The sequence below is a fragment of the Lagenorhynchus albirostris genome, chromosome X, assembly GCF_949774975.1.
Source record: "Lagenorhynchus albirostris chromosome X, mLagAlb1.1, whole genome shotgun sequence".
NCBI classification, from domain to species: Eukaryota; Metazoa; Chordata; class Mammalia; order Artiodactyla; family Delphinidae; genus Lagenorhynchus; species Lagenorhynchus albirostris.
The window spans coordinates 105,139,036-105,165,362 of NC_083116.1; the positions used below are offsets into that span (position 1 = coordinate 105,139,036).

Below are 26,327 nucleotides of genomic sequence, written 5' to 3' on the forward strand. Positions count from 1 at the left end.
TCCTTCAAAGGGGACCTGGCCACGGCCCTCTTGAAGAACCAGGGAGATAGCCATGAGTATTTTTTCCTTTAGAGAAATACAGAAGCAAATAAAAATAAAGCTTGCGGTAATGACCATTTTTTACCCAATCACACGTGCATTACTAAGTGTCTTCCGTGGGCTGGAAGGTGTGATTTTCTGAGTCGGCTGCTGAGTTGAGATGACAGGAATTGCTCAGTGTTGATAACACTTGGATGTTGCTAATGTAATTACAGTTTCCCAAACCAGTCTCAAAAACTAAGGTTCTGGGTTCTGCGGCCCGGCGCTGTTGCGGAGGGGAGACCACTTGTTACTGCGGCCGCCGTCTCTGCCGCTTCACGGCGGCCATCGGGGTTCACCTGCACATCCGTCCGTAAGGAGGGCTGGGCTGATGTGGTTGCCAGTGATGCAGACGACAGAGCTACTCCAGCCGTGCCGCTCACGCAGAAAGTGAAGAGGTTGTTGGACTGGCAACAAAACAAAGTAGAATAAGGAATATTTCAAATACAGTAACGAAAGTAAAGCAGATCCTTGGCAGAAGCCAGAAATGCGGTCCTCGGACCTGGCTTCTCGGCAATTAGCCCTGAGAGGGAAGAATCGGCCGGCTCCTGAGATAGACCGGAGCACACAGAGCCTCCCCACACCTCCAGATCGGCACCTTGCTGCCCAGGAGCCTCCTCCAGCTGGCCTTCCTTCGCAGTCCACTACGGTCCCTTCCAATAGCAGTGTGGGCATCCGGTGGTCCAGACAGGAGACACGGACGCTTTTCTCCGTCCTAGGCGAGGCACAGTACATTCAGCGCCTCCAGACCATACATCACAATGCAGATGTCTACCAGGCTGTGTCTAAGCAGATGCAGCAGGAAGGTTTCTGCTGCACTGAGCATCAGCGTCGCTCCAAGTTCAAAGTCCTGAAGGCATTATATTTAAAGGCCTATGTGGCCCACGCCACAGGTATGGGTGATCCACCACGCTGTCCCTTTTATGATACGGTGGATCCCTTTCTCCGAAATCAGATCGTGACTGACGCACATAACTTAACGGAGGATGCTGCTTGGGCCCAGCACTGTGATCAGAACTCAGCGGCCCCTGACACCCCAGGGGAAGAGGGAACCAGCATTCTGGGAGCAAAAATGACTCAGGCAGCAGATCGCCAGCCTATCTTGAAAACAGTTAAGGAATCAGATGAAGATTGTCAACTGAGGATCAGTGACCAGATGCGAGAAACCAGCGACCTCGAGGACTCCTGGGATGAATCCTCAGGTGCAGGGTGCTCTCAAGGGACCCCCAGCTACAGCAGCTCCCACCGCCTTTTCAGAGGTGCAGCCGCTCCCTGTCAGAGCAGCCCCGTGACCAGACTGGGAGTGTGTGGTGAGCCCAGCCCCTGCACCAGCTCCGGCCGAAACACTCCCGGGGTGGCCTCGGCACAGCGGCCTCCGGGCTCCTCCTCCAGAGTTCCTTTTGTTTCTGGTGGGGATGGGCCTTTGACCAGTGCGGCCCCTCCCAGGTGGGCAAGGCGAAGAAGGCGGTCAGTGGCCAGGATTATCGCAGCCCAGTCGGCAGAAAACAGGAGATTGGCAGGAGAACTTTCAAAGCGGGAGGAAGAAAAACTGGACCGGCTGATTGCCATCGGCGAGGAGGCCAGTGTTCAGCAGGACACAGCCAAAGAGCTGCGCAGGGATGCCGTGGTCACGGTCAGACGCTCGGCCACAGCGGAGGAAGAGGCAACCGGTGCCTTTCAGCTAGCGCTTGAAAAGTTGCTTCAGAGGTTAATTTCAAACACCAGAAGTTACGAGCTGATCACACAAGGGTGTATTTCCTACTCTGGCAGAGGCCCGGGTCCAACAGCTGCCTTCTTGTAGCCTGCCTCCTTTTCTGTGTCCTCAGAAAAAGAGTGGATGGACCATTAACGTGCAGAAGGGTAGGAATATACTTGCTTCTCCCAAGCGTCTCCACTAGTTGAAAGACCTTTCAGAAACGTGAGAGGTAGCCTAGTAGACAACGGAAGCGGCCAAGTCCAGAGAGCTAGTTAGCCCTGGTTTCATCACGGATGTGCGACAATTTAGTTTACCTCTCAACACCAGTTTCCTTGGCTGTTAAAAGGGAGCAACGTGCCTACCTCACAGGGTTGCTGTGAGGATCAGATGCCTTAAATAGATGTGAAAGGGTTTAAAAGCACTAGACACATGTAAGTTATTAAACCGTATGACCTTGGTCGAGGTCAGACTAGGGTGAGGCACAGTAGCTGACAACATACATACGGAATCAGGGTTGTATACCGAGACCTCATTGCTTGAATCTACTAGTTTAACTTGACTGCTTCCTGGAGTTTACAGTCTTCATTTCTTTAAATCTCTCTATAGCTCATTAGGCTAATATAGACACAACACGTATTGGTACCTTTATCGCTTATATTTTCACTGCTTTGTCTGTGACATACCCACTAGCAAACACTCAATAGTCAAACCATCTTGCCCTCCATTTTACTAGTCCTTAGTCTCTTATCACTATGGATATATTTGACAACTGACAGGGAGCCACAATCGTGCGTTTTAGTTCATATTTATAATCTTTGATATAATGAGAAATTGGCTGTCGTATGAAATATTACATGTAAGTAAATTATTTGCATTCCATATTTTTTAGGTTCCTTGATTATGCGTAATTATATATCTTTAGCTTTGGTTTGCCATTTGGACATTGTGGAAACAATTCAGATTATATCGGTTTCCCAAATGCTTTTAGCTAATTTTGTTCTTCTCTGTTAGCCTTTTTTCTGTCTGCTATGTTACAGAAGGCCAGCCCTAGAAAACTTTTCTTCTAGGGAACTTTCCAAAGTCACTCTTTCTCACAAGATATAGACAAAAGTTCACCTCATTAATGGCACATGATGGAATAGAACAGCTGTGGGAACAGTTGGGTGGTGTGGATAAGGATAAGTTACCTGCAATAGGTAACTCTTTTTAAGCACCAACCCTCCACAAATCCATGCCCTTTTCCCTCCAAAACACACACACTTCCTAGAGGAGATATGATGGTGTTGAGCCATGCTTCCAATTTACTCTAGAAGGGAAGCCATTACCGGCCATCGTTAACCTAACTTAGAGCTCTTAGCGGTTATTTAGTACTTTCAGAAAGTACAAAAACGAGACTTGGAATTTAAAAAGCCTTCCTTTAATCAAGAGGCTGAAAAAAAAGTGCAGGCGTGTTGGGAGAGGTTTTATTTTCTATTTTGCCAGCTTGGTTCCTTACCTAAATGCTGGAAATACCAATAGGTGGAGAAACGGTCCAAACCACAGCGGGAACATAGTGGAAGCAGGAATAGATGGCAGGCCTCTCTGGGGAATGGGCGATTACGTAGGAAGCAGCGTGAGGTAGAACACATTGGAATCTAGTCAGAACCCCCAGATTCTAATGCTGCCACACTTGGTTACACTGAGCAGATCACTTGCCCTTTTCGTGCCTCAGTTTATCTCTAAAATGAGAGGTTTGTACTAGATGACTTTTCTCGTACCTTCCAGTTCTAAAAAATTAGATGAATAGCATAGCAAAAGGCAAAGTGAAATTCTGACTGCGATATTTTCAGTCACAGGAGCGTATTAATGGATGTGAAGTCCTGGTAACAATTGTGTTTGAAGGAAGCATTCTATGGCATTAATATTTATGAATGTACTCGTGAACTTCTATAAGCACCACACCCAGACACAGATTCCTTGCTTTAAAGAAGCATATGTTTAAGGCACGGAAATGGAGATATACAATTTTTTTTCTCAGTTGTTTTAGGCCCTTACATTGAGGGGTCCATGTCAGTTACAACTGGATAACACTACTGTAGATAGGTAGACTTTCTGGACAAACAGGGAAGTACTTGAAAGAGTTAGACCTGCACTATATTAATCTATTAATGGTAGCAAAGTACACAGGCAGGGATTTATTTGAGATAAGAGAAGTGCTGAAGAGTAGAAGTCAACGTGAATTTTGGAGGTAGTAGTGTGCAGATCTAATGGGTAGAGCAACTTCAAGGTTGGGAATAAAACTCAAGGGAAAAATCTTTAAAAAGTAAACACAAAAAACAGGCCAAATCTTGTGAAGAGGAGGGAAGTCGTAATAAGGGGAGGCTGTAGAGAAACAGGCCCAGAAATCCTGTCTGAGCTCTAGGCCCAGGCGTGACCCCCTGTCGGTCTGCAGGCAGGTCACTTGACCATTCTGTATCGCAGGCCCCTCACCTATCCAGTGGGAGGCTATCCCAGCTACCTCGCGGGAGCTGTGTGAGGGCCCAGTGGACAGATGAATGTAAAGACAGGCGTTTCCAGACCTGGCGGGCTCTGTACTGGGACAGCAGGGGGAAGAAGCCCGGTAGCATGAGAGTGCTGGTGAGTGCGGGGCAGGGCCTGCTGACCACAAGGGGCACTTCAGCAGGGTGGAGGAGAATGAAGGCCGTGGTACCCTGGCAGGAGCGATGCTCTGCCTCCTGATGCCCTCGACGTAAACGGTGCTGTGTATGGCAACCTCCCACCACCCTCTGTGTCTCTCTGTTCAGTAACTTAATCCTGGTGTGGACAAATAAAGTTGTTATCTGTACCTAAAAAAAAAAAAAATTAAGGTTTTTGTATTTTTTTCTATTTTCCTGTCCATTTTGGGAAGATAATAATAATAAAAGTGTACAAACTTGCTTGGTTTGACTTTACACCCTGTTGTCACGACATTTTTATTGTGTCTTATCCTGACTGGATTGATTTATTTCAACTTGTCTTTGAAAATGTCATTTACACAGAGAGACTGAACGGACTTAATTTGTTTAGTCTTGCAAAATGATGCTTATCAGTGGACCATGATAATTCACTAAATATATCCTGTGAAGGGAGATGGTACGAACAACTGAAAGAATTATTCGTAGTGTGTGGAGAACAAAAATGGATACAAGGAAGTTCGCTAACAAACAGGACCGAGATGTTAGAATAAAGATGGATGTAAGGTATTCTTATTAGTTGTCCCATTAAAACAAAATGTTAATTTAGAGAATTTCTTTATGTCATTAGGGCTTTATTGCTGCTGCTGTGGTTGTTATTTAAGTATATACAGAAGTGGCCCAACACAACTAATGTAAATTTCTCCTCCATGCTTCTTCGAGCATCATAAACGCTCAAGCTTAAATGAATTTCTGCTTCACAGAATTACAAAGTACCATTATAAGACTTAATATGTTTCCCATTTCCTGTCTTTTCCCACTGTCTCTCTTCTAACACAGCATCCACATTTGGTCCACTTTTAAAACAACCTTAAACTTCCTAATTCATTATTATTATGTGTGTCGCAACTGCTGACAACCACAGATTAACCAAGTTTTAAAATACTTTGTAAAGGAAGTATAAATGATCAGAAAAGCAACTGTTTTGTTGTTGTTGTTGTTGCTTTTCATTGGATGAAATATTCTTTCAATTCTATAGTGCTTTACAATTTTCAAAAGTTTCACACACTTGATTTCATATAATCCCATAACAACCCCTTTCTTTTTGCCCACCCCTATACTGCCCCTTCCCACTTCCCTCTCCCCACTGGTAACCAATCTCTAGTTTGTTCTCTCTATCTGTGAGTCTGGGGAAGCAAAGGTTTAAAATGGAGTTTTTAGGCATGTAAAATTCATGAATAATCTGAGATGCTATAAGCAGGTACAATGTATTCAGCCTCTGCAAAGTGCTCTCATGTATAACACCTCATGGAAACCTGTCACTTAACATTTGAATCAAGCCACAGCATAACAATGGTCAAAGTGGCAAAGAAAAAATGGCAACTATGTGGCCTTAAACATGGGAACTCTTCTTTCCCCCTTTAGATCACCTTAAGGTACCAATGTTCCATGGAATGGACCTTGGAAACGTGGGGAAGAGGAACTTTAAGATAAGTTCTTACTCAGATCTTTTCTTTTAGGGAAAAACAACCAATTAACATAAGTAATGTTTTCCAACTATGCACTATCCAGGAAGGTGAGGTAGTATAGAGTTTGGAGTCAGCCTTCCTGGGTCCAGAACCACTTGCTAGCTGGATGACCTTGGACAGGCTAATAAACCTCTCTGTGCCTCAGTATCCTTATCTGTAAAATGGGAATAATAATAGTCTTACCTCACAGGGCTGTTGTGCATATAAAACACTTTATAAGCAGAGAGGAGGGTAAAAAACTCAATAAAGTTAAAAAAAATCACGAGAGAGAAGAGCTTGACACCTAGCATTTTATCTTTTGCATAAATATAACATATGGAATATCATGGCTCCAATTAGAGTAAATGGACACCTCTGGTTTCTACATAACAATAAGCAATTCATTTTTGATAGTTTAACTTAAACCCTACAGCCTTACTGAAAATAAGTTAGTTTGTGGAAGTTCTTGACATACCAATGAAAACCAGCTTATTGGCTCTTGCTAGAGAATTAATGGACTGCGATGCAACTCTCTAAATCCAGTGACAGCACCCATTTTGTTAAGGCAATGAGCCTCTTGGTGACATCACACTGTCCAGACCTCTATGGTGGAAATAGATCCTGAGTACTGCATCCAGCCCCGGAGGCTCAGCTTTGTAGAGGCCACTGACAAATGGAGCAGTCTGGCTCATGGAAGAGCAGGAAAACCCACGTTATATGAGAAACCACTAAAAGGACTGGAATTTTAGCCAGTAGAAAAGGATGACCCAGAAGCTATTCAGAAACATCAGAGCTGTCCCAGGTGAGAAGAATGGGACTTGTTCAGGAAGTCATCGGAAGTAGTCGGGGAACATTATGTGTCATTTTGCACAAAACAAGACATCTGGCAATGAAATGGGTTGCTTCTCAAAATAGCAAGTACCCAATACTAAGAGAGTGATTAAGATAAGATTCCTTCTTTGTAAAGGGAACCCTCTTACACTGTTGGTGGGAATGTAAACTGGTGCAGCCGCTATGGAAAACAGGATGGAGGTTCCTCAGAAAACTAAAAATAGAGTTGCCATATGATCCAGCCATCCCACTCCTGGGCATAGACCCAGACAAAACTATAATACAAAAAAAATACATGCACCCCAATGTCCACTGCAGCACTATTTACAATGGCCAAGACATGGAAACAACCTAAATGTCCATCGACAGATGAATGGATAAAGAATGTGTGGTGTATATATACAATGGAATGTTACCCGGCCATCAAAAAGAATGAAATAACGCCATCTGCAGCAACATGGATGGACCTAGAGATTATCACACTAAGTAAGTCAGAAAGAGGAAGATAAGTATCATATGATATCACTTATGTATGGAATCTAAAGAATGATACAAATCAATGTATCTATGAAACAAAAACAGACTCACAGATATAGAGAACAGACTTGTGGTTGCCAAGGGGGAGAGGGGTGGGTGGGGGAAAGGATTGGGAGTTTGGGATTAGCAGACGCAAAGTATTATATATAGGATGGATAAACAACAAGGTCCTACTGTATAGCACAGGGAACTATATTCAATATCCTGTGACAAACCATAATGGAAAAGAATATATATATATATATAGAGAGAGAGAGAGAGAGAGAGAGAGAGAGACAGAGACAGAGAGAGACAGAGAGAGACAGAGAATATATGTATAACTGAGTCACTTTGCTGTACAGAAGAAATTAAGACAACATTGTAAATCAACTATAGTTCAATAAAATTTTTTTAAAAAGATAAGATTCCTTCTTTGTATGGGAAACTTGAATGATAATTTCTGGATCCTAGAGCCTAAGAACTCTTTTCATTCTATTTTAATTCTAATTTCATTTTAATATTGCAAATAAGTTTTCAGATGCTATCCCTTCCTCCAAAGCCTCTTTGGGGTATGTGCTATAGCTGAGAGATGTAGATACTGTCAGCATTCTCTGTGCCAACATTACCAAGATATTTTTACCAAGAGGCTAATTAGAACCTCTTGGAGAGTTTCATAAGATTTTAAACTTCTAATGCTTCAGTTAACATTTCCCATCATTTTATTTTGGCCTGGTGTTAAATGGAAGAAGAGCTGCCATTTTATGGAAATAACAGTTCCATGAAGACTAAAAAAATCCCTCGAGTAGGAGATATTTGCAGTCTGTTTACACTGTTTTATGCCCTTTGATTCCTCATGCGGGGGCAGTAATATCATTATTTCCATGTTACAGATGAGGTCCTGATGCTTAAGTAGCAGAGTTCAGATCTGAGTCCAGACCTTCTGACTCCAAATCCAGGGCTCCTTCCCTTGGGCCTTACTCACTGCTTCAAACTGTTTAGTCAACATACACCTGAGGACCAAAAGCAGGGGTGAAAAGCCTTGTCAATGAAACTCAGTAATGAAAGAAAAAAGCAACCAGGTAAAGGCTGGTTTCCTCAAAAGGAAATTCAATTAGAGAAAACTGTGGAGAGATTTTCAGACTACAAAAGGGATTAATGAAGGAACAAAATTAGTCAACCAAAAGGGTCAAGGTTTAGAAACAATATATTGGAGTCGAGAAAAGATATGTCTGGGATCTGGGAAACTAAGAGAGGGCGGAGAATTAGGAAAGAATGCAGCTAAAGTGAATGGACACGGTGAAGGAAGACACTCATCCGGAGCAATATGAAAATGAGCTAGAGCCAGAGCCTCGCATGGACCCGTAGGAGTATCCAGACAGGCAGAAGGAGAGGTAAATAAAGGAACGCTCCTAAATGGCAAATCACTATTAAACAAAGAAGACGATAGACACGAAAAGACAGCCATGAGAACCAAAACCTAAATTCAGAACAACAGATTTGGTTTTGTACATTGTTTTCCACAGGGGCAAAATTCTATTTCCTTTCTTTGGGCTTATTTTCTTCCCACTATGCCTCCCTCCGAGCTCTCCAAAAGGGAAATGCAGAGGGTGTGAAGGGGATGAAAAGTCAAGCTGCATATTTTTAATGTGTTTCCAAATGCCACTGAGAAAGCTACTGCAGCCTACTTGGTATGTAACATATATTTTAAAACTGCTAAACCGTGATAGTCATGATGAGAGCACAAGCTGGCATCGGTGGGGGTAGGACCATGACTCAGATTTGAAAAAAAAAGAATTAAATACCGGCAGTTTGCTGCTCACACACTTGATCTTGTAGAGCATGATGAGTCCATATTTAAAACTAGATCATGTTTTTTGAAATTGATATATTGAAAAAGAACTTTTAGACCTTTGGATTAAAAAAATACCCTATAAGTAAAGTACAGTATTATCGGGCTTCCCTGGTGGTGCAGTGGTTAAGAATCCGCCTGCCAATGCAGGGGACACGGGTTCAAGCCCTGGTCTGGGAAGATCCCACATGCCGCGGAGCAACTAAGTCCGTGTGCCACAGCTACTGAGCCTGCGCTCTAGAGCCCACGAGCCACAACTACTGAAGCCCACGCGCCTAGAGCCTGTGCTCTGCAACAAGAGAAGCCACCGCGATGAGAAGAAGCCCGCGCACCGCAACGAAGAGTAGTCCCCGCTCACCTCAACTAGAGAAAGCCCGCGCGCAGCAACGAAGACCCAACCCAACCAAAAATAAATAAATACATAAATAATTTTTTTTTAAGTTTTAAAAAAAATAAAGTACAGCATTATCATGTATATTAGAATGAGGAGAACAGTGCTTTTGAACCTGCCTCAGCATATCATCCAAACACACACAGACTGCCACAGAGATATACTTATGCTTGGAATCAGGCAACTTGATTTGCCCTTGGCCACTCCATCAAATATGTGCTCTAGAAGCAGCTTCTCCCTAGGGAGCAATGTCCTCAAAAAACGTCCAGAACAAAGTGACTTCTCTCTGACATTGACATCGGGAATTTTCTCCACAGAGAAAAGGTGAGTGTAGATACAAAATGGATAGAGGAGGGAGAAGGGAGCAGAAGGAACAGGAGAGAAGCTGTTCTGTGACTGAAAAATGTTACTAGCTACAGAACCTTCTTTCAACCCGCTAAAGCGTCAGTTTTCTTAGCTGTTAAATGGGGTAAGGATAGTACTTGTCTTAGGGGTGTGGTAAGAACTGAATGGCATAACACATGCAAAGCAGTTAATGCGCTGCCTAGCGTTACATAGATTAAATGCGCAATAAGGATTAGATATTACAATTTTTACCATTCCTGTGCGTCTACTTTTGCCTTCATTCATTCTTTACTTTTCAACAAATGTTTGTTGAATGCCTGCTACATGGCACGCACTGTGCTGGGTACTGGGGATGCGGATCTGTGTAAGTCAGACATCTCTCTGCCCCCTCCCCCCGTAGACCTTCCAGCGTAGTAGAGAAGACATAATATGAAAATTAACTATTCAATTAATTATTAAATTACATCTATGATAGATGCTATGAAAGAGAAGTCCCGGATGCCAGGAGAGAGTACAATGGGGGACCTGAGCTAATCTAGGTCTTACTTCCTTCAGGAAGTAAGTCTTGAGCTAAGTCCTGAAGGATGAGTAAAAATTAACTAGAAAGGGTGGGGGCGTAGTTTGACGTGAGAGGGGAAGACGGAAGAGCATTTCAAATAAAGGGAACAGCGTTCACCAAGGCTCAGAGGCGGGATTTACAGAAAGTAGATAACCGATAGAGCTTTTATTACCTTCTCTACGCGTGGCCTTATTTTAGTGGAAGCAAATGAACCTAACTGGTAACCCCAGTCATTTACTTCTTGCTGGAAGAAACAGCCAGAGCAAATCAGAATGAAACCTTTGTTGGCCCATCCTAAATCCAGAACTCTCTTTTGTCAGAGGGAAAGAAATGATGAAAGTCCACTCTAGAACCCCAAACCTGAATCTATTCTTTGGGCTAAAATATACGTAGAGGTTTATAATTCAGTTTTACACATAGTTTTGCATCGTGTCTGAAGGTTCGGAGATGAGAATCGTATACATGGAAGTGTTCCACTGACTACTGAAACATCTTTCATGCAGAAGAGAATCAAAATAATAAACGGGGTGTGTGCCAAGCCTGCCTTGTGCTGTTAGAGTTAATGCTGCTAGGATGTTTATATTATAGACTTCATCTTGAAGGCTCTAAGATTTGGTCATAAAAACTCTTCCCAGCTGAAATGTGGCATATAAATAAGGTCTCCGCTTAAGGGCTGAATCGCTCTGTGGCTCTTTTAAGCTGTCCTTTCACTGGATACAACTCTGGGTGACTTTTTAAAACTGTTTGACGCCACCATCCACTTTTAACCCTTCATGCTTAGGAAACGTGCCCTTATCGTGGCTGCCTAGAACTTTGAAGTGGGCAGAAAATCAGACATTTCTGTAATGTAGCCAGAAAATCAGACATTTGTATAACGAGAAGAAAACTATACTGTGATCAGAGAATAATTTCAACACAAAATTCCTTTTAACAAATGTATTCCCACTCTAGTCTTTAGGATGTTAAAGCTCTGATGATAACGTGACATACAGCCAGCCCAAGAAAGAAAAACCACAGCCTAGTAACTGTCTTAAGAAAAATTCAGTATCAATCATGTGTCTCTTCAAAATCTAGGGTTTATCCAATTAATTCAAGATGAAAACCCATGTGAGGACCCTGTGAGAAAGCTATGAGCCAGAAAGGGAGCGTTCACCAGAATGTGACCATGCTGGTACCTTGATCTTGGACTTCCCAGCCTCCAGAACCATGAAAAGTAAATTTCTGTTGTTTATAAGCTACTCATACTGTCCTATTTTGTTACAGCAGCCCAAACAGACTAAGACACTCAACATAATGCCCTTAAAATCCATCCAAGTTGTTGTGTGTATCGATAGTCTCTTCCTTTTTATTGCTGAGCAGTGTCCCAAGGTATTAATATACCATAATTTGTTCAACTATTGACTTGCTGAAGGACATGTGGGTTGTTTCTAGTTTTAGGCTACTATAAATAAAGTGTCTATGAATATTCATGTATAGGTTTTTGCATAAACACAAGTTTTCATTTTTCTAAGATAAATGCCCAGGTATGTAGTGACTACTCAGTTGTACGCTAAGTATATGTTTAACTTTTTAAACGAAACTACCATACTGCTTTCCAAGTGATTGTACCATTTCACATTTCTACCAGCAATGTATGAAAGATTCAGTATCTCTGTGTCCTTGCCAGAATATGGTATTTTCAGTAATTTTTATTTTAGCCATTCTAATGTAGTGGTATCTCATCATGAATTTAATTTGCATTTCCCTAATGGCTGGCAATGTTGAATAACTTATCATGTGTTTATTTGCCACCCATACATCTTTTTTGGTGAAGTTTCTTTCAAGTCTTTTGCCCATTTTCTAATTGGACTTTTTGCCTTTTTTTTTTTTTTTCAGATGTTGAGTTTTGAGAGCTCTTTATATATTCTGGATATGAGTCTTTTGTTGGATATGTGATCTGCAAATATTTTCTGCTTCTGCAAAGCAGAAGTTTTTAATCTGATGAAGTCCAATGTGTCCTTTTTTCTTTTGTGGGGTGTACTTTTGGTACCATATAGGGACTGCAGTTTTCTTCAGTGGGTTGAAATGCTACCATTAGTGACAATTGATACCATGTATTATGCACTTCCCAGGGGCTGGGAACCGTGCTAAGCCCTTTATAAACATTAGCTACTTTCATCTTTACCTCAGCCCTATGAGGTCCACATGATGAGCTGCATTTTTACAAATGAGGTCAGTCACTTGCCAAAGCTCCCGTAGCAAGTAAGCAGTCAAGTCAGGCTTCCAACTCAGGTACGCCTGACTCCAAAGTGCAGTGTATAATGAGGAATTAAGGGGGAAATGCTTAGGGAATGTTAACAGAGAGAGAATTTCCTTAGGATTTGGAGAGGAATAGAGGAGGTGGCAGGGACCCTAAGGCAATGACTGGACTTAACCCATCCAGCAAAAAGGTGCAAAGAAGCAGCTCCTAGGAAGCATCAGTTAAAAAAGTTAAGTTAGGGCTTCCCTGGTGGCGCAGTGGTTGGGAGTCCGCCTGCCGATGCAGGGGACACGGGTTCGTGCCCCGGTCCGGGAAGATCCCACATGCCGTGGAGCGGCTGGGCCCGTGAGCCATGGCCGCTGGGCCTGCGCTTCCGGAGCCTGTGCTCCGCAACGGGAGAGGCCAGAACAGTGAGAGGCCCGCATACCAAAAAAAAAAAAAAAAGGTTAAGTTAGTAGTCACCTGGGGTAGAAAACCACCACCAATGAAGTCCTGATTTCAATCCAGCATTTTGGCATATGATGAGAATGAACACATTTGTCCTTTCCACATACATAGGTTTTGCTTCACAGGAGATATAAGAAAAGGGTCTTTTGTCCAGCACGAACGAGGAGAATGGAATGCTTTTGCCTCCATCTTGAACTCAGCCTGAACTGACTACCGTGAAGGAATTCCCTGTGGAAGGTAAGTGGCTCCTCTGGAAGTTGTTTGCACATTTTGGTGAAGAGGTTGAGAGAGGAATTAGTAATGGGGGGAAGGAAGCAGTCATGGACGGCCCAGCTATAGCACTGTTCCTACACCAAGTAATCTAAAAGCAAGCCAACAGGGCTTCCCTGGTGGCACAGTGGTTGAGAGTCTGCCTGCCAATGCAGGGGACACGGGTTCGAGCCCTGGTCCGGGAAGATCCCACATGCCGTGCAGCAACTGGGCCCGTGAGCCACAAATACTGAGCCTGTGCGTCTGGAGCCTGTGCTCCGCAGCAAGAGAGGCCGCGACAGTGAGAGGCCCGCGCACCGCTATGAAGAGTGGCCCCCGCTTGCCACAACTAGAGAAAGCCCTCGCACAGAAACGAAGACCCAACACAGCCAAAAATAAAAATAAATAAATAAATAAATTTATAAAAGCAAGCGAACAGACGGTAGGTAGCATTTGTCTTAATTCTATTGCGGTGGGGACGAAAGTCTTACAGTATCAACTGAGGGATGTGAAATTAGTTGGCCTAGGCTGATCCTAAATAATTGGGAACTTGCCTTGACATATAAGATGATTTTGACAGAACAGTGGTTCTCAAAAGTGTAGTCTCACGGCTAGCGGCATTAGTATCACATGGGAGGCTGTTAGATGTGACTCAAAAACCCTGGGGAGGGGGCCCAGCAGTCTGTGTTTTTAAGTTTTCCAAGTGATTCTGACACAGGCTAAAGTTTGGGAACCGCTATAGTAGAAGGAGGTTTATAATGTATTTCAGCTAGGACTAGTTTTAACTGCATATAAAAGGTAAAACTCAAATATTAGTGGCAAAAAAAACAGACTTGTAATTTTATATAGAAGAAGTCGGAAGGTGGTCTGCCCGGGGCTGGTGTGGTGGTACCGCAAAGCCATGAGAAACCTAAACTCTGGCTTTCTGTTTTGCCATCTTCAGCACTCGTTTGCATCCCCAAGGCTGCCTCATACTCCAAGATGACCACTTAAGCTTTAGCTCTCACACCTCACATTCAAGGCAACAGGAAGGAAGGAGGGGAAAAGACGAAAGGAGGTCCCTCCCCAATGAGTCAGTGACCTTTAAGCAGAAATCCCACGTACACAACATTTCCATTTCGCTGTCCAGAACTTAGTTACGTGGCCAAAACCATCCACAAAGGAGGCCGGGAAATGTGGCTTTTAATTGGATCTGGGGCAGTCTTTGAACACCCTGAATACAACGAGGGTTCTGTTACTAAGCCAAAGGGGAGAACTGGTATCAGGTGACATCTAGAAGCTTCTGCCACAAGTCCTGCAGATGCAGCTGGGAGAATTCTAGAAATTTGGAAAACACCTTGGAATCAGCCAAATCTCTGCATTTCGAAGCTCATTTTCTATTCCAGGCAGTAAGTATTTTGGCTTTTTGTTACAAGTCTCTGGTCATAGATGATCAATATTAGGGTCTTCAAACATATGTGGAACGAGAGAGAGGTTGTCTGTAGTGTCTTATCAAACCACTTACCTCCCATAAGATGCCAGCCACGGTTCTGATAAAGTTTCAGGACAAATGTCCTTTATCTGACCACCACAGAAACAAGTGGTTGACTTCCCTCGAAGAGAAATTGGTTCAAATGAGCTTTTCTGACCTATTTTTACAAAAGAAAATCCCAGCCCTCACTCAGAAAAATATACAATAACTTGGCGTTATCGGTTCCCAGCCTCAAGGGCTGCAGAGAACATGGTTCCTAAGCTCTGCTTTCCCCAGAATGAGGTGGAAAGTGAAGGAGGCCCAGCCCAAAGAGGTGACGTGCATCAAAGGATCCACGGTCCTCAACACGTTTCAGCCGTAAGTTCTCAAACTTCAGGTGAGTGAGCCCCACCTGGGGAAACTGGTTAACGATGCGAATTCCAAAGCCCTAAGCTAAGAGCTTCTAATGCTACAGAAAAAGAATAGGACCCAGGAATCTGTACTTTTTTTCTTGTGCCCCAGTTGATTCTCATGGACCTTTGAGAAACTCTAACAAGTACCCAAACGCACATGACACTGCAGCAGGCAACATACGGAACAAATTGGTTCAAAAGCTGATGCTTGCATCTTCCCCAGCATACAGCAAACTTAAAACAGCTGGTTGATTTGATGAAAAAGATCACATCAGCTGTTTGACAGCATTGTTCGGTAACTTTAGTTAAAACAGGCCAGTCGGGAAACTCTCCAGGCCGCGAGCCCACCATTAAGGGATCCCAGCTTAACAGCAACGACAGCAAGGAGGGCGGCAACAGTCTGATCAAAGACAAGGGCTGCCCCAAATGCCAACATGAATCCTTGGTTAACCTGGGCCCTATTGCTTTCACTATTAGATGACACTTACGTTTCCTTCCAGCTCTAACAAGCTATGATTCTACTTTGAGGTCTTCAGACAAGGGCACACCTCTGTGTACTGGGAGCCATGACACTAGGGGGAAAGAGCAGAAGGTGAAGTCTGGATATCCGAAAGGAAGGGTGGGGAGGAGAGGAAGGGAGAGAAGGGTAAGAAAGGGGACCTTTGGCACGAAGCTGCTAACTCTTCCCAAAGCGAACGTGCACCACACAAGCGCACACATGCAGAACCCTCATTATTTTTCACCTGTCTAGATCAGCTGCTGGTAAGCCCCGCATTGCTGACATGAGTCAGAAAAGTATATGCTCCAGTCTAGCCAAGATTAGAAGTTTTGCTTTGTATTACACCAGCTTCCAACTACGATTTCATTGCAGCAAAAATGACAGATGAGGGGGAAAACAACCCACCCTACGACCTACGATGGTGTTTAGTACAGGAGATGTGCTCCATCTACTGGTACAGATGACAACCACAGAGAGAGATGCAAACACCATACAACAGACTAAAGGCACCAGCCTTAAACTGGACTGTGGTCGTTTGGATTAATAAAGGGCACCTTTTCTTCTTTAAAAACAGTAAAGAAGGAACAAGGAAAGAAAGCTGTGAAACATACAAAGACAGAAGCTGCGAAGAAAAAAGAGAAACAGACTAGACACAGACACAATGGGAGAAGCAGCATAAAAAATAGGGAAGAAAATGCCCAAATGGCAAAACTGTAAGAATCAAGCTATTTGGTCATCATGTTAACACAGAAGCTTCAAACAAAGCCCCCAGAAGCTCTGGAAGTAACATAGTACATGTCATGTTTTAGAGTCTTCATTTAAATTAGTTAAAGGAAATATTTTGTAGGGATTTTATCCACATTGATCCAATCGACTTGGGTAAGGCTAAGTCTTAATACAGAATCACTGTACATTTTGTCACTGTCTGGGGACATAAAGACAATAGTGCTAATGCCGGAAGTTCACAGCAGTTTGGGAAAGACTGGAGGGGTTGAGGCATGACCAGCCCTTCTGTGCCTCCTGTGCATATAGTTGGTCTCTAATGATATCAGCTGTTGCCTCCCAGGCCTGTCACTGTTTCCAGTTACGATTCTTAGGCTTCTGAAGAATCTGATACCTTTATTTCCTCAAATGGCTATGTACTTTCTGAGATGTTGATGAATATTTGAATTATCATTTCTCATTCATGGGCATTGACAGTGCAAGTCTGCCAAACATTCTAGAAACAGTTTTTCCGCTTCTCATAGGCTTGCCTTATCAAGGGGTCCTACAGCCTCTCAGGATGAAGAGACAAGAAAAATAACACTTACTGAGCATCTACAAGGCACCAGGCTCAGTGCTTCAGACGTTATTCATTTCAGTGTCACCCCTGCCCTGTGGCAGTCCTTCTTAGTAAACCTATTTTGCAGATATCAAGACAAAGGCTCAGGGCTTCCCTGGTGGCGCAGTGGTTAAGAATCCGCCTGCCAATGCAGGGGACACGGGTTCGAGCCCTGGTCCGGGAAGATCCCACATGCCGTGGAGCAACGAAGCCCGTGCACCACAGCTACTGAGCCTGCACTCTAGAGCTCACGAGCCACAACTACTGAGCCCGCGTGCCACAACTACTGAAGCCTGCGCACCTAGAGCCCGTGCTCCGCAACAAGAGAAGCCACTGCAATGAGAAGCCCGCGCACCGCAACGAAGAGTAGCCCCCGCTCACCGCAGCTAGAGAAAGCCCGCGCACAGCAACGAAGACCCAACACAGCCAAAAATAAATAAATAAATAAAATAATTTTTAAAAAGACAAAGGCTCAGAGAAGTTAAATAACCATCCCAATGCTAGTAGCTCATGGTTCTGGAAAGCTGACCAAATGAACTGTAGTGTGCAGGGCTCTCCGCTACAGCACAAAAATGTGCCACGCTGGGAACACTCAGTTTCTTAAGTGTCAGGGAATTCCCTGGTAGTTCAGAGGTTAGGACTCAGTGCTTTCACTGCTGTGGCCCAGGTTCAATCCCTGGTTGGGGAACTAAGAGCCCGCAAGCCATGCAGCATGGCCAAAACTTAATTAATTACTTACTTAATTAAAAATTTTAAAAATATATGTGTTTCCCAATGTGAGAAGCTGCATCAGGCTCTCCTGTGGTTGGCTGTTAAAAATGCAAATGCCAGATCCCGAGCAGACTGACTGAATCAGAACCTCCACTGGAGCCCTAGAATCTGCATTTTAACAAGTGTCAGGAGATGACTGATTCTCGTTAAATGACAGAAGAAGAAAAAGGACCAAGGACCTGGTTTTAGAGCTAACAGTATAACAGAGGTTATCTTTGCTGTGGTGTGGGGCAAGAATGCTATTGTTTATTATCTGGTTAAGCTACTCAGGTTTTCTGAGCCAGTTTACTCATCTATAAAATGGGAATCATAGTTTCTGTCTCACGTGGTTGTAGTAAGGAGTAATGCATGTGAAAACACTTTGCAAATTCTAAATGGCTCTGTGGTAGATTGTAAAAATAGCCCCCAATCCTCTCCTGACCCCCATACCCACATCATTGCAACATTGATGTTGCAGGTCTTCCCACCAATATGTGAGGTATTTTCTCCTATTCTTTGAACCTGGGACATGTGATTTGCTTTGGCCAATGGGACAAGAGCCAATATGACCCAAGCAGAGGCTTCAAGAGCCCTTGCATACTGGGGGTTGCACTATTGTGATACTTGGGATCCTGAGGCCACCATGTGATTGAGTCCCAGCTAGCCTTCTGGAAGATAAGAGATCACATAAAGAAGAGCCACAGTCAGTCAGCCAGCTACCAGCCAACAGCCAGCCAACTGCCAGACATGTAAGTGAGGCTATTCTGGATCATCCAGCCACCTCCTGACTTTCTAGCTAACTGTAGACTCATGAAGGAATCCAGCAGAAATCAATAGAGCCAGCCTACATCAGAAGAACTGCCCATACAGCCTAGCAAATTGTGAGCTAAACAAATGATCATCAAAGCCACCAAGTTTTGGGAAAGTTTGTTATGCGGCAAAAACTAACTGATACAGGCTCTATGCACATGCTACCAGTTAGGTTGTCCAGTGTTTTGAGCATGGCTTCTGTGGTTTTCAAAGATGCCGCCCAGAGGGGCAGATCACAGATGAGCAGACATTATTGTGCAAATTTTCAGTCAAGCTCTTTCATCACATGGAGACAATGCCCACCAGAAAGTGTTTTACAGTCTCTGCTGACCAAAGCACATTCTGGAAGTGCCAAGGGGCTGAGATGAAAGAACCCCTCCCAATTTCCCTCTCATTGTTTCCAGAAAGGCAGTTCAGCAGCCCTGTGCAGAAGGACATATAACCTAAATCTTCTCCAAGCCTATTGTCAATAATAATCTCCTGGCTCCACAAAGGCATGCATAATCCTCTGCATACCTTCCCATGTGCACTCTTTCAACGGGCTGTTGCTGGCACCAAGATAAACGGCTTCATCAAAGGCAGCCATGGAGGCTTGCGACCTGTTGAGGCAGAAAAGCTTCCTGGGGGATCAGAAACATCCTAATGGCCAAATCAAGCATCCTCACTGCCGTATGAAGCATTACTGTGCAAAATACATTAAATAAACCCATAATGGTGAACAGGGCACGATTGTGCTACCCAGGCTCACCCCAGGAGTCTTTATACTATGACTAAATTCCTTTGATAGGCATTTTCAAAGTGTGTGGTGCCTCTTGCTGAACATGTTTGGCGAGAGAAGACTCGTCATCTGGAAACATTATCTGAGGAGTCTCATTCCGTGGAACAAGGTGCAAGCATTGTCTGTCAAATCGACATTCTGCAACCTGAAAAGTAAGTATAAAACCGAGAATTTTTAAACCTTCTTTTCCTTCCCTCAAGAAATTCAGAGATCGTGAAATGAACGAATTCAGCTCTTTTACCATTCATTTGACATACAGCAAATTGCAACTTGCTCTGGGAGCGACGATTTACAAGCTGATGCACCATATCCAAATCACATACTCATTCTGCACCCCTTGACACACACACTTCATTAGATGGTTACGGTGCTATTGTTGGTTGAGTATAACCATATAACCCATTTTCTTATACCTATCTCCAATCTGTACTGAATCAGGGGGACATCTCAGAATGCCACTGGTCAACCCGAAGTAAGTCTCAGGCTCCTTCTGCTTATTATACATCAGCTTGAATATGTTTATTTTCACTGAAGAATTTAAAATGCCTTTTTTTTTTAAAAGCCTCACAGATCTTCTGGATATAATTTGGAATTTTAAGCTTCATTCAAGAAATCAAAATAAGTCTATATATAAATGATCATCATTAAATCAATTAATATGAGTTCTCGAACCAGGATCTTACTGGAAATTTTCTCAGACCAGATCAACTGCCACTGAACCATGGTTCGTTAACAATAAACTTTTATTTGGCCAATAGGTTAAAAAATTAAGTTGTGTTAGAAATATTTAAGTGCTGGATACAGTCCTTGGTTGAAAAGGATGTAAGCACCAGATGATGAAGGAACTGAATAACAAGTAGAAAATGAAGAAAAAGAGAAACCATCCCATGAACACAACCAAAGACAGAGCCACGCAGATGACAGATAAAGCCATGTGGATGGATAAGCTCTCTCCAGGACATTTACTGACTGACAACAGAAGGTTGCCAAGGACAGAACTTGCCAAGCACAGGCTGGGCAGGAGACTGACAAGGAGTGGCCAGAATGGTAGAAAGAAAAGCTGGAGTGCTCTATCTCACCAAACCAAAGGAAAAGAGTGTTTCAATACAAGGAGGATGCCAAGGGAGCAAGTAAGAAACGAGGGGAAGGGACTTCATTGGATTTAACAAGAAAAATGATTGGTGACTTTGGCCAGAGAAATTTTCGTGGTATGGTGAGGACAGAAGTGAGACTGTAGTGGGTCAAGGAGTCCACGGTAGGTAGGAAATGAAGACTTAGCCTTGAAACGTGGGAGGGAATGTGGAAAAAAAAGAAGAAGCAACGGGAGGAGAATGGGATGAAAAAAGCTTAAGAGTAGAAAGGCTTAAGTGTTTTTAAATGTTGCTAGGAAGGAGGGAGACCTCTTCCATCCTTACAGGAGGGAATGAGAGAGAAGGGTGCAACTGAAGAGATATCTGTTGGTCTGGCAGGCAGAAATTTTGTGTGCTCCCACCTGATGATATTTTTCTTCATGGTGAAGTAGGAGTCAAGGTACCTCTGCAGAGACTGGAGAGACACGGGAGAGACCAGAGGTAAGATGAGGGTGGAGACAGTTTGAAACAGTCACTATGGAAAGTGAGAAGGACACAGTTGACTATGGAAACAGGGAGGGATTTCTAGGCACCATGGAGGGTGGCCTCAGGTGGAGTCAGACATCATGGGTTTATGGTCACACTGGTGGTGTGATCTAGACAGCAGTGCTCAGCTGTCTAGATGGAAGCAAAAAGCAGAAGTTGTATCCATCCCAGAATAGGGTTTTGGCACATGGATTCAATGGAAGGGATGGAACAAAGATGTTAAGGATCTTGGCAAGAGAGAAGTTAAGAGTGATGGACCTCGGATGAATGGATAAAGAAGATGTGGCACATATATACAATGGAATATTACTCAGCCATAAAAAGAAACGAAATTCAGTTATTTGTAGTGAGGTGGATGGACCTAGAGTCTGTCATACAGAGTGAAGTAAGTCAGAAAGAGAAAGACAAATACCGTGTGCTAACACATATATATGGAAGTTAAGAAAAAAAAATGCCATGAAGAACCTAGGGGTAAGATGGGAATAAAGACACAGACCTACTAGAGAATGGACTTGAGGATAGGGGGAGGGGGAAGGGTAAGCTGTGACAAAGCGAGAGAGTGGCATGGACACACATACACTACCAAACGTAAAATAGCTAGCTAGTGGGAAGCAGCCGCATAGCACAGGGAGATCAGCTCGGTGCTTTGTGACCACCTAGAGGGGTGGGATAGGGAGGGTGGGAGGGAGGGAGATGCAAGAGGGAAGAGATATGGGGATATATGTGTAACTGATGCACTTTGTTATAAAGCAGAAACTAACACACCATTGTAAAGCAATTATACTCCAATAAAGATGTAAAAAAAAAAAAAAGAGTGATGGACCACAGAATATAAGCTAGATAGGCAAGGGAAGATAGGAGGGAGCTGATATTATATAAGGAGAAATTAGGGCGTCAGGTGGGGAGAGTTCCCTTGAGTTTGACGAACATAAGATGTCACAGGTGATGCAGTTCTAAGAGCGATGAGTTCCAGAACAAGGCCATGGAGTGACTAAACGGAGGGGAGTGTGCGTGAAGGTCATGTAAAAAGAGAAGATGTGCAACTTGAAAGGATGGGGGCTGGGGTTGTTGTCCACATGGGTGGTGAAGCTCAAAGGATGGCAGCCCTGGGGTGGAAAAGAACCAACGGGCAGCCACTGACTGAGGAGGGAGAGTGACCAGCAAGCTGGAAGCTCACAGAGATGAGATTGAGGGCATGAAGAGCCCTAAAAGAAGCATGAAGAGCCAGGTGATGACCTGCCTGATACCCCACAAGTGAGGGATGAAGCACCTCCACCTGAGAGACCCACAAAGGAGAGGAGTTTGGTTAGGGCTGAGGGGGCAGTGAGCGAGGCTATGGGGAAGTGTACTGGGGGTTCCCAGCTGCACACGGTCCAGTGGAAAGGGTGCGGTAGGAGTGGAGAGGCAAGATAAGTGGAAGGATTCCCATACCACGGCAAAGAGGGGCCAGAGGAAGCTGGCGTGGAGGGTGTGGCTGGCTACAAGTTTACAAAGAATTGACCCCAGCTTTCTTCTGGCGACTGGGGAGAAGTGTGAGGGCTGGCTCTCCTGGAACCCAGCATCCTGCAAATGGCACTCTAAGCTTCCATGTGAACCGTTCAGTTTGAAGCCCATGGAATTGCTACTATTCACTCTTTTTGACCTACAAAGATGACAACGTCATATGGTCCACCTAAGAGTACCTGCATACTAAAGGGAACGATTTTTTTTGTTTTAGCAGTGACCTGGGATTAACGGACTACTACTGGCTGCTAATTCAAGACCCCAATAGATGGAGCTACAAGTGGAGCTCTGGTCTCTTAAGTCACCAAATCAGGGAGCAGTCATCTCCAGCGCCGTGCCGCGTTCTGCTCCGCAGGGTGGGTAGCAGCGGGAGTGCCTGAGAGGAAGGCTCACTTCCCAAGAACAGACATCGAGCTGTTTCTTGACCACTTGGAGCCCAGAGGTGAGAGAACGATCCAGCTGGCCATGTTGGACCAAAAAGAGGGCTATGTGGGATTGAGGATACCTAGAGGCGGGGGGGTGGGGGTGATGAGTGCAGGTCTGAGCAGGAATGAAGAAACAGAAGGCGACAGGAGGCTGCAGGGGATGAGATCAAAAGAAGGAAAGCAAAGAAGAAACAAAGGTAAAACCTCAGAAAAGTGCCTCATACCAGAAACAGCATCTTCTTTTCCCAAGGAAAGGAAGTGCTGCCGCCCCCAAAACCAATTACAGTGGCGGGAGAGAAGGTACGGCACATGGTAAGGAGAGAAAAATGACTGTAAAGCACTTTGCAAAAATAAAGAGTTATATAAAGTCCCAATAATAATAAATCACCTTGCCTGAGGTATGAAAACCTTAAAATAACCTGAAAAATCAAAACGTGGAGGAGAAGCAGAAGGCATGGAAGAGCTTCCAGAAAGTTTGTATGCTCGCTTTAAATTCCTCCCCCTCGACTCTGCCGGCCAGGCTCTTTAAGAGCAGTCCTCAATCAGGTTGTGGGATGAAAATGGGTCTGCCCCCTGTTTAAACCTGCCACTCCCACCCCGTTCCCACCCCCAGGTCCATGAAAGGAGGGCACAGACTCTGGGGGAACCTCTTTTCTGAATCTGGCATGTGGCTTCTTGAATACTGATGCATCTGTTTTGCGAAGGTTTTCTTCCTTTTGTTGTATAAAAAGAGAGAGTGAAAAAAAATCTTCATTCCTGGGGGGTGGGGGAAGAGGAAAGAAAAATAGGTCTTTCTAAATTCTCAGTACTGGAGCTCTGTTCTTTATATATCTTCTTGTTCCATCGTTAAATAAACCCACATATTTAAGGGTGACACATTCTCTTTAACTAATGCCTTGTCAGGCCCATGTGCCTTGCTAAAAATGGACCTTGATGACCGCTGTTTCCTTCTTTTTCTAAGAAATAATTTGATTATTTTTATCCTGCTTCTCGCTATCACCGCTCACAAGAAAATGGTTATCCTTTTGCAAAAAACCATTTTTTAAACAAACCAAGTGAGTGCTCAACCATGGACGAGGCAGCAAGTTTTCTTAAAAACATCTGTATAAGTCACACACACATACTCCCTGCCCTGTGAAAACTGGCTTTACATTTAGAGTAAATGCTCTTCTGCAGTAAAACTGTTTTCTGTTCAACCTCTTACAATATTACGTGCATCCCGGCATCTTACTTTGTGCAGACCTGAATATCTCCCAGAAAATAGATAATTTAATAAAAGCGGGCGATATGAATCACCCAGGGACGATTTGAATTGTTATCTGTAGATAATTCATTATGCACATATTTCCAGTGAGATTCTTAAATCAGCAGGGCTTCTTAATCAGAGACTTTCAAATTTTGTCTGTAATAACTAGAGACTTGACCCATAAATCAGCAAATAGGCCAGCAGGCTCACCACATGCTTCACATTTCTTCTTGGGAGAAAAAGACACTTAATTATCCTGAGGTCACAGAAGAAGGGAAAAATGGACATGCAAGTTGTGGGGGGTTTTATAGCAAAGTATAACTAATTTCAATATTGTCTTCAAAGTGAGCTCATGAAAAGAAGACAATGAAAACACGTGGAAGTCAAGGTAGGTGTTTTATACAGAGAAAGATGTTTTAAATGTTCACAGGAACAATCTTACCAACCAACCCTGCTTCTCATTTCCATTAAGGCCATCGTCTCGAATTTGAGCATTTTTTCTTCATGTTTCATGTTACCAGTTTTGTAAATTAAATTTCTAATATGGAAGACATGGAAAATGAGGCTGAATGTAAGGGTGAAAACATCTAGTCACAGACTTGGAACATAAGTGTTAATAAAAGAATCAAGCTTATCCTCTATTTCTGGTATCTTTCCTTACCCCTACTTCACTAGAACTTCTCACTTATTACTCTGTTCTCCTCCTACTCTTCAGGTCTTATTCTTCTACCTCCTATGGTAAAAGCCGGCGCTCAGTGAAGGACCCTATAGTGATCTCATAGTGCAGTGTGAAGCTGGTGAGCTTCACACTGACCCTAACTCCACGGGATAAAGGCCCGGAAGACTTGGGCTCAAATCCCAATGCCCATTAGCACTATGTAGTGGTACAGTTGGTACAATGCCCAGATACCCCCTCCCCTGGCTGGTGCACTCATCTCCTAGCTGCTTTAACTGTCCTCTTCTCTAGGAAATTGCTCTCAGACACATGGGAGCTCCTTCTCCCAGGAGATTAAGGCCCCCTCCCCTCCCAGGAGCAGCCATTAGGCAATAACTGACTGACAAAAGAGGACAAAGGCCAACCATCCACCTCAAGGGGGGACCAATGCTGTGGTGCTACTTGTGCCCCACGGCTGCCCTGGGATCAGGCTGCGATCCGCTTTAGTCGAGACCACTTCCTTGTGTGGCTCTCTCCCCCTGCCCTACCCTGCTTCCCTTTTTCCCCTTCTCCTAAGAGCAGTTACTCAATAAGCCACTGGAAAAAGAATCTCTGCTTCAGCCTCTGCTTTTAGGGAACCCAGCCTAAGATGCGCTGAGACCCTGGACACTCACTTAACATGTCTATAAGCAGCTCCCTCACAGGCAAAGTGAAGATGCTAATACACAGCTCACAAGATTGTTGTACAGGTTACATGAGAAAACTAGTGTAAAACCCCTTAAGCTACTAAAGTGCTATTTGAATTTAAAGGATTATTACGACCTAATGTAAACGTAAGACAATGGCTGTGTGACTTTTCCTGTCGATGGAGTGGAGGGGAGCTGAGTGTACTTCCTTGATAATAGAGTTTCTTCACTTGGCTTCTGGTTCTCCTCTTACTTCGCTAGGTCCCCACTGCTGGCTCCAACTCCCTTGCCCAGCCTCTAAATCCAGGCAGCACAAGCAGCTAGGGAAAAGCACAGGCCACCTCTTTCCATTCCCAGTACAAGCTGAGGTTCTCCATATACTGAAGAATCCCAGCTCTCAACCCCCAGCTCTGACCTCTGTCTACAACTCCAGACTCACATTTCCTAGTGTCTCTTTGGCAAATCCATGTGGCTATCTGGCAGACATCTGACTTCACACGGCCAAAGCGTTACTGTTGACTCCCTGTCTCTTAGCTGACTTCCCCACTGCTGCCCGCCTTCCTCAACTCAGTAAACGGTTGCCTTCCAGAGAGCTGCTCAAGTCAAAACTCTAGCAATTAGGGCTTCCCTGGTGGCGCAGTGGTTGGCAGTCCGCCTGCCGATGAAGGGGACGCGGGTTCGTGCTCCGGTTTGGGAGGGTCCCGCGTGCCGCGGAGCGGCTGGGCCCGTGGGTCATGGCTTCTGAGCCTGCGCGTCCGGAGCCTGTGCTCCGCAGCGGGAGAGGCCACAGCAGTGAGAGGCCCGCATACCGGAAAA

At 44.2% G+C, this 26,327-nt stretch overlaps 1 protein-coding gene and 1 long non-coding RNA gene across 2 annotated transcripts in view; one reads left to right on the top strand and one right to left on the bottom strand.

The window, feature by feature from the left end:
- LOC132513836 (uncharacterized) overlaps nucleotides 1-26,327 on the bottom strand; it is a 202,531-nt gene that overhangs the window by 100,005 nt on the left and 76,199 nt on the right. The gene's annotated exons all lie outside the window — the stretch shown is intronic.
- LOC132513981 (myb/SANT-like DNA-binding domain-containing protein 7) lies at nucleotides 566-1,879 on the top strand. Its single transcript, XM_060138616.1, has one exon. It carries the CDS (start codon nucleotides 566-568, stop codon nucleotides 1,877-1,879), a length of 1,314 nt encoding a protein of 437 aa, XP_059994599.1.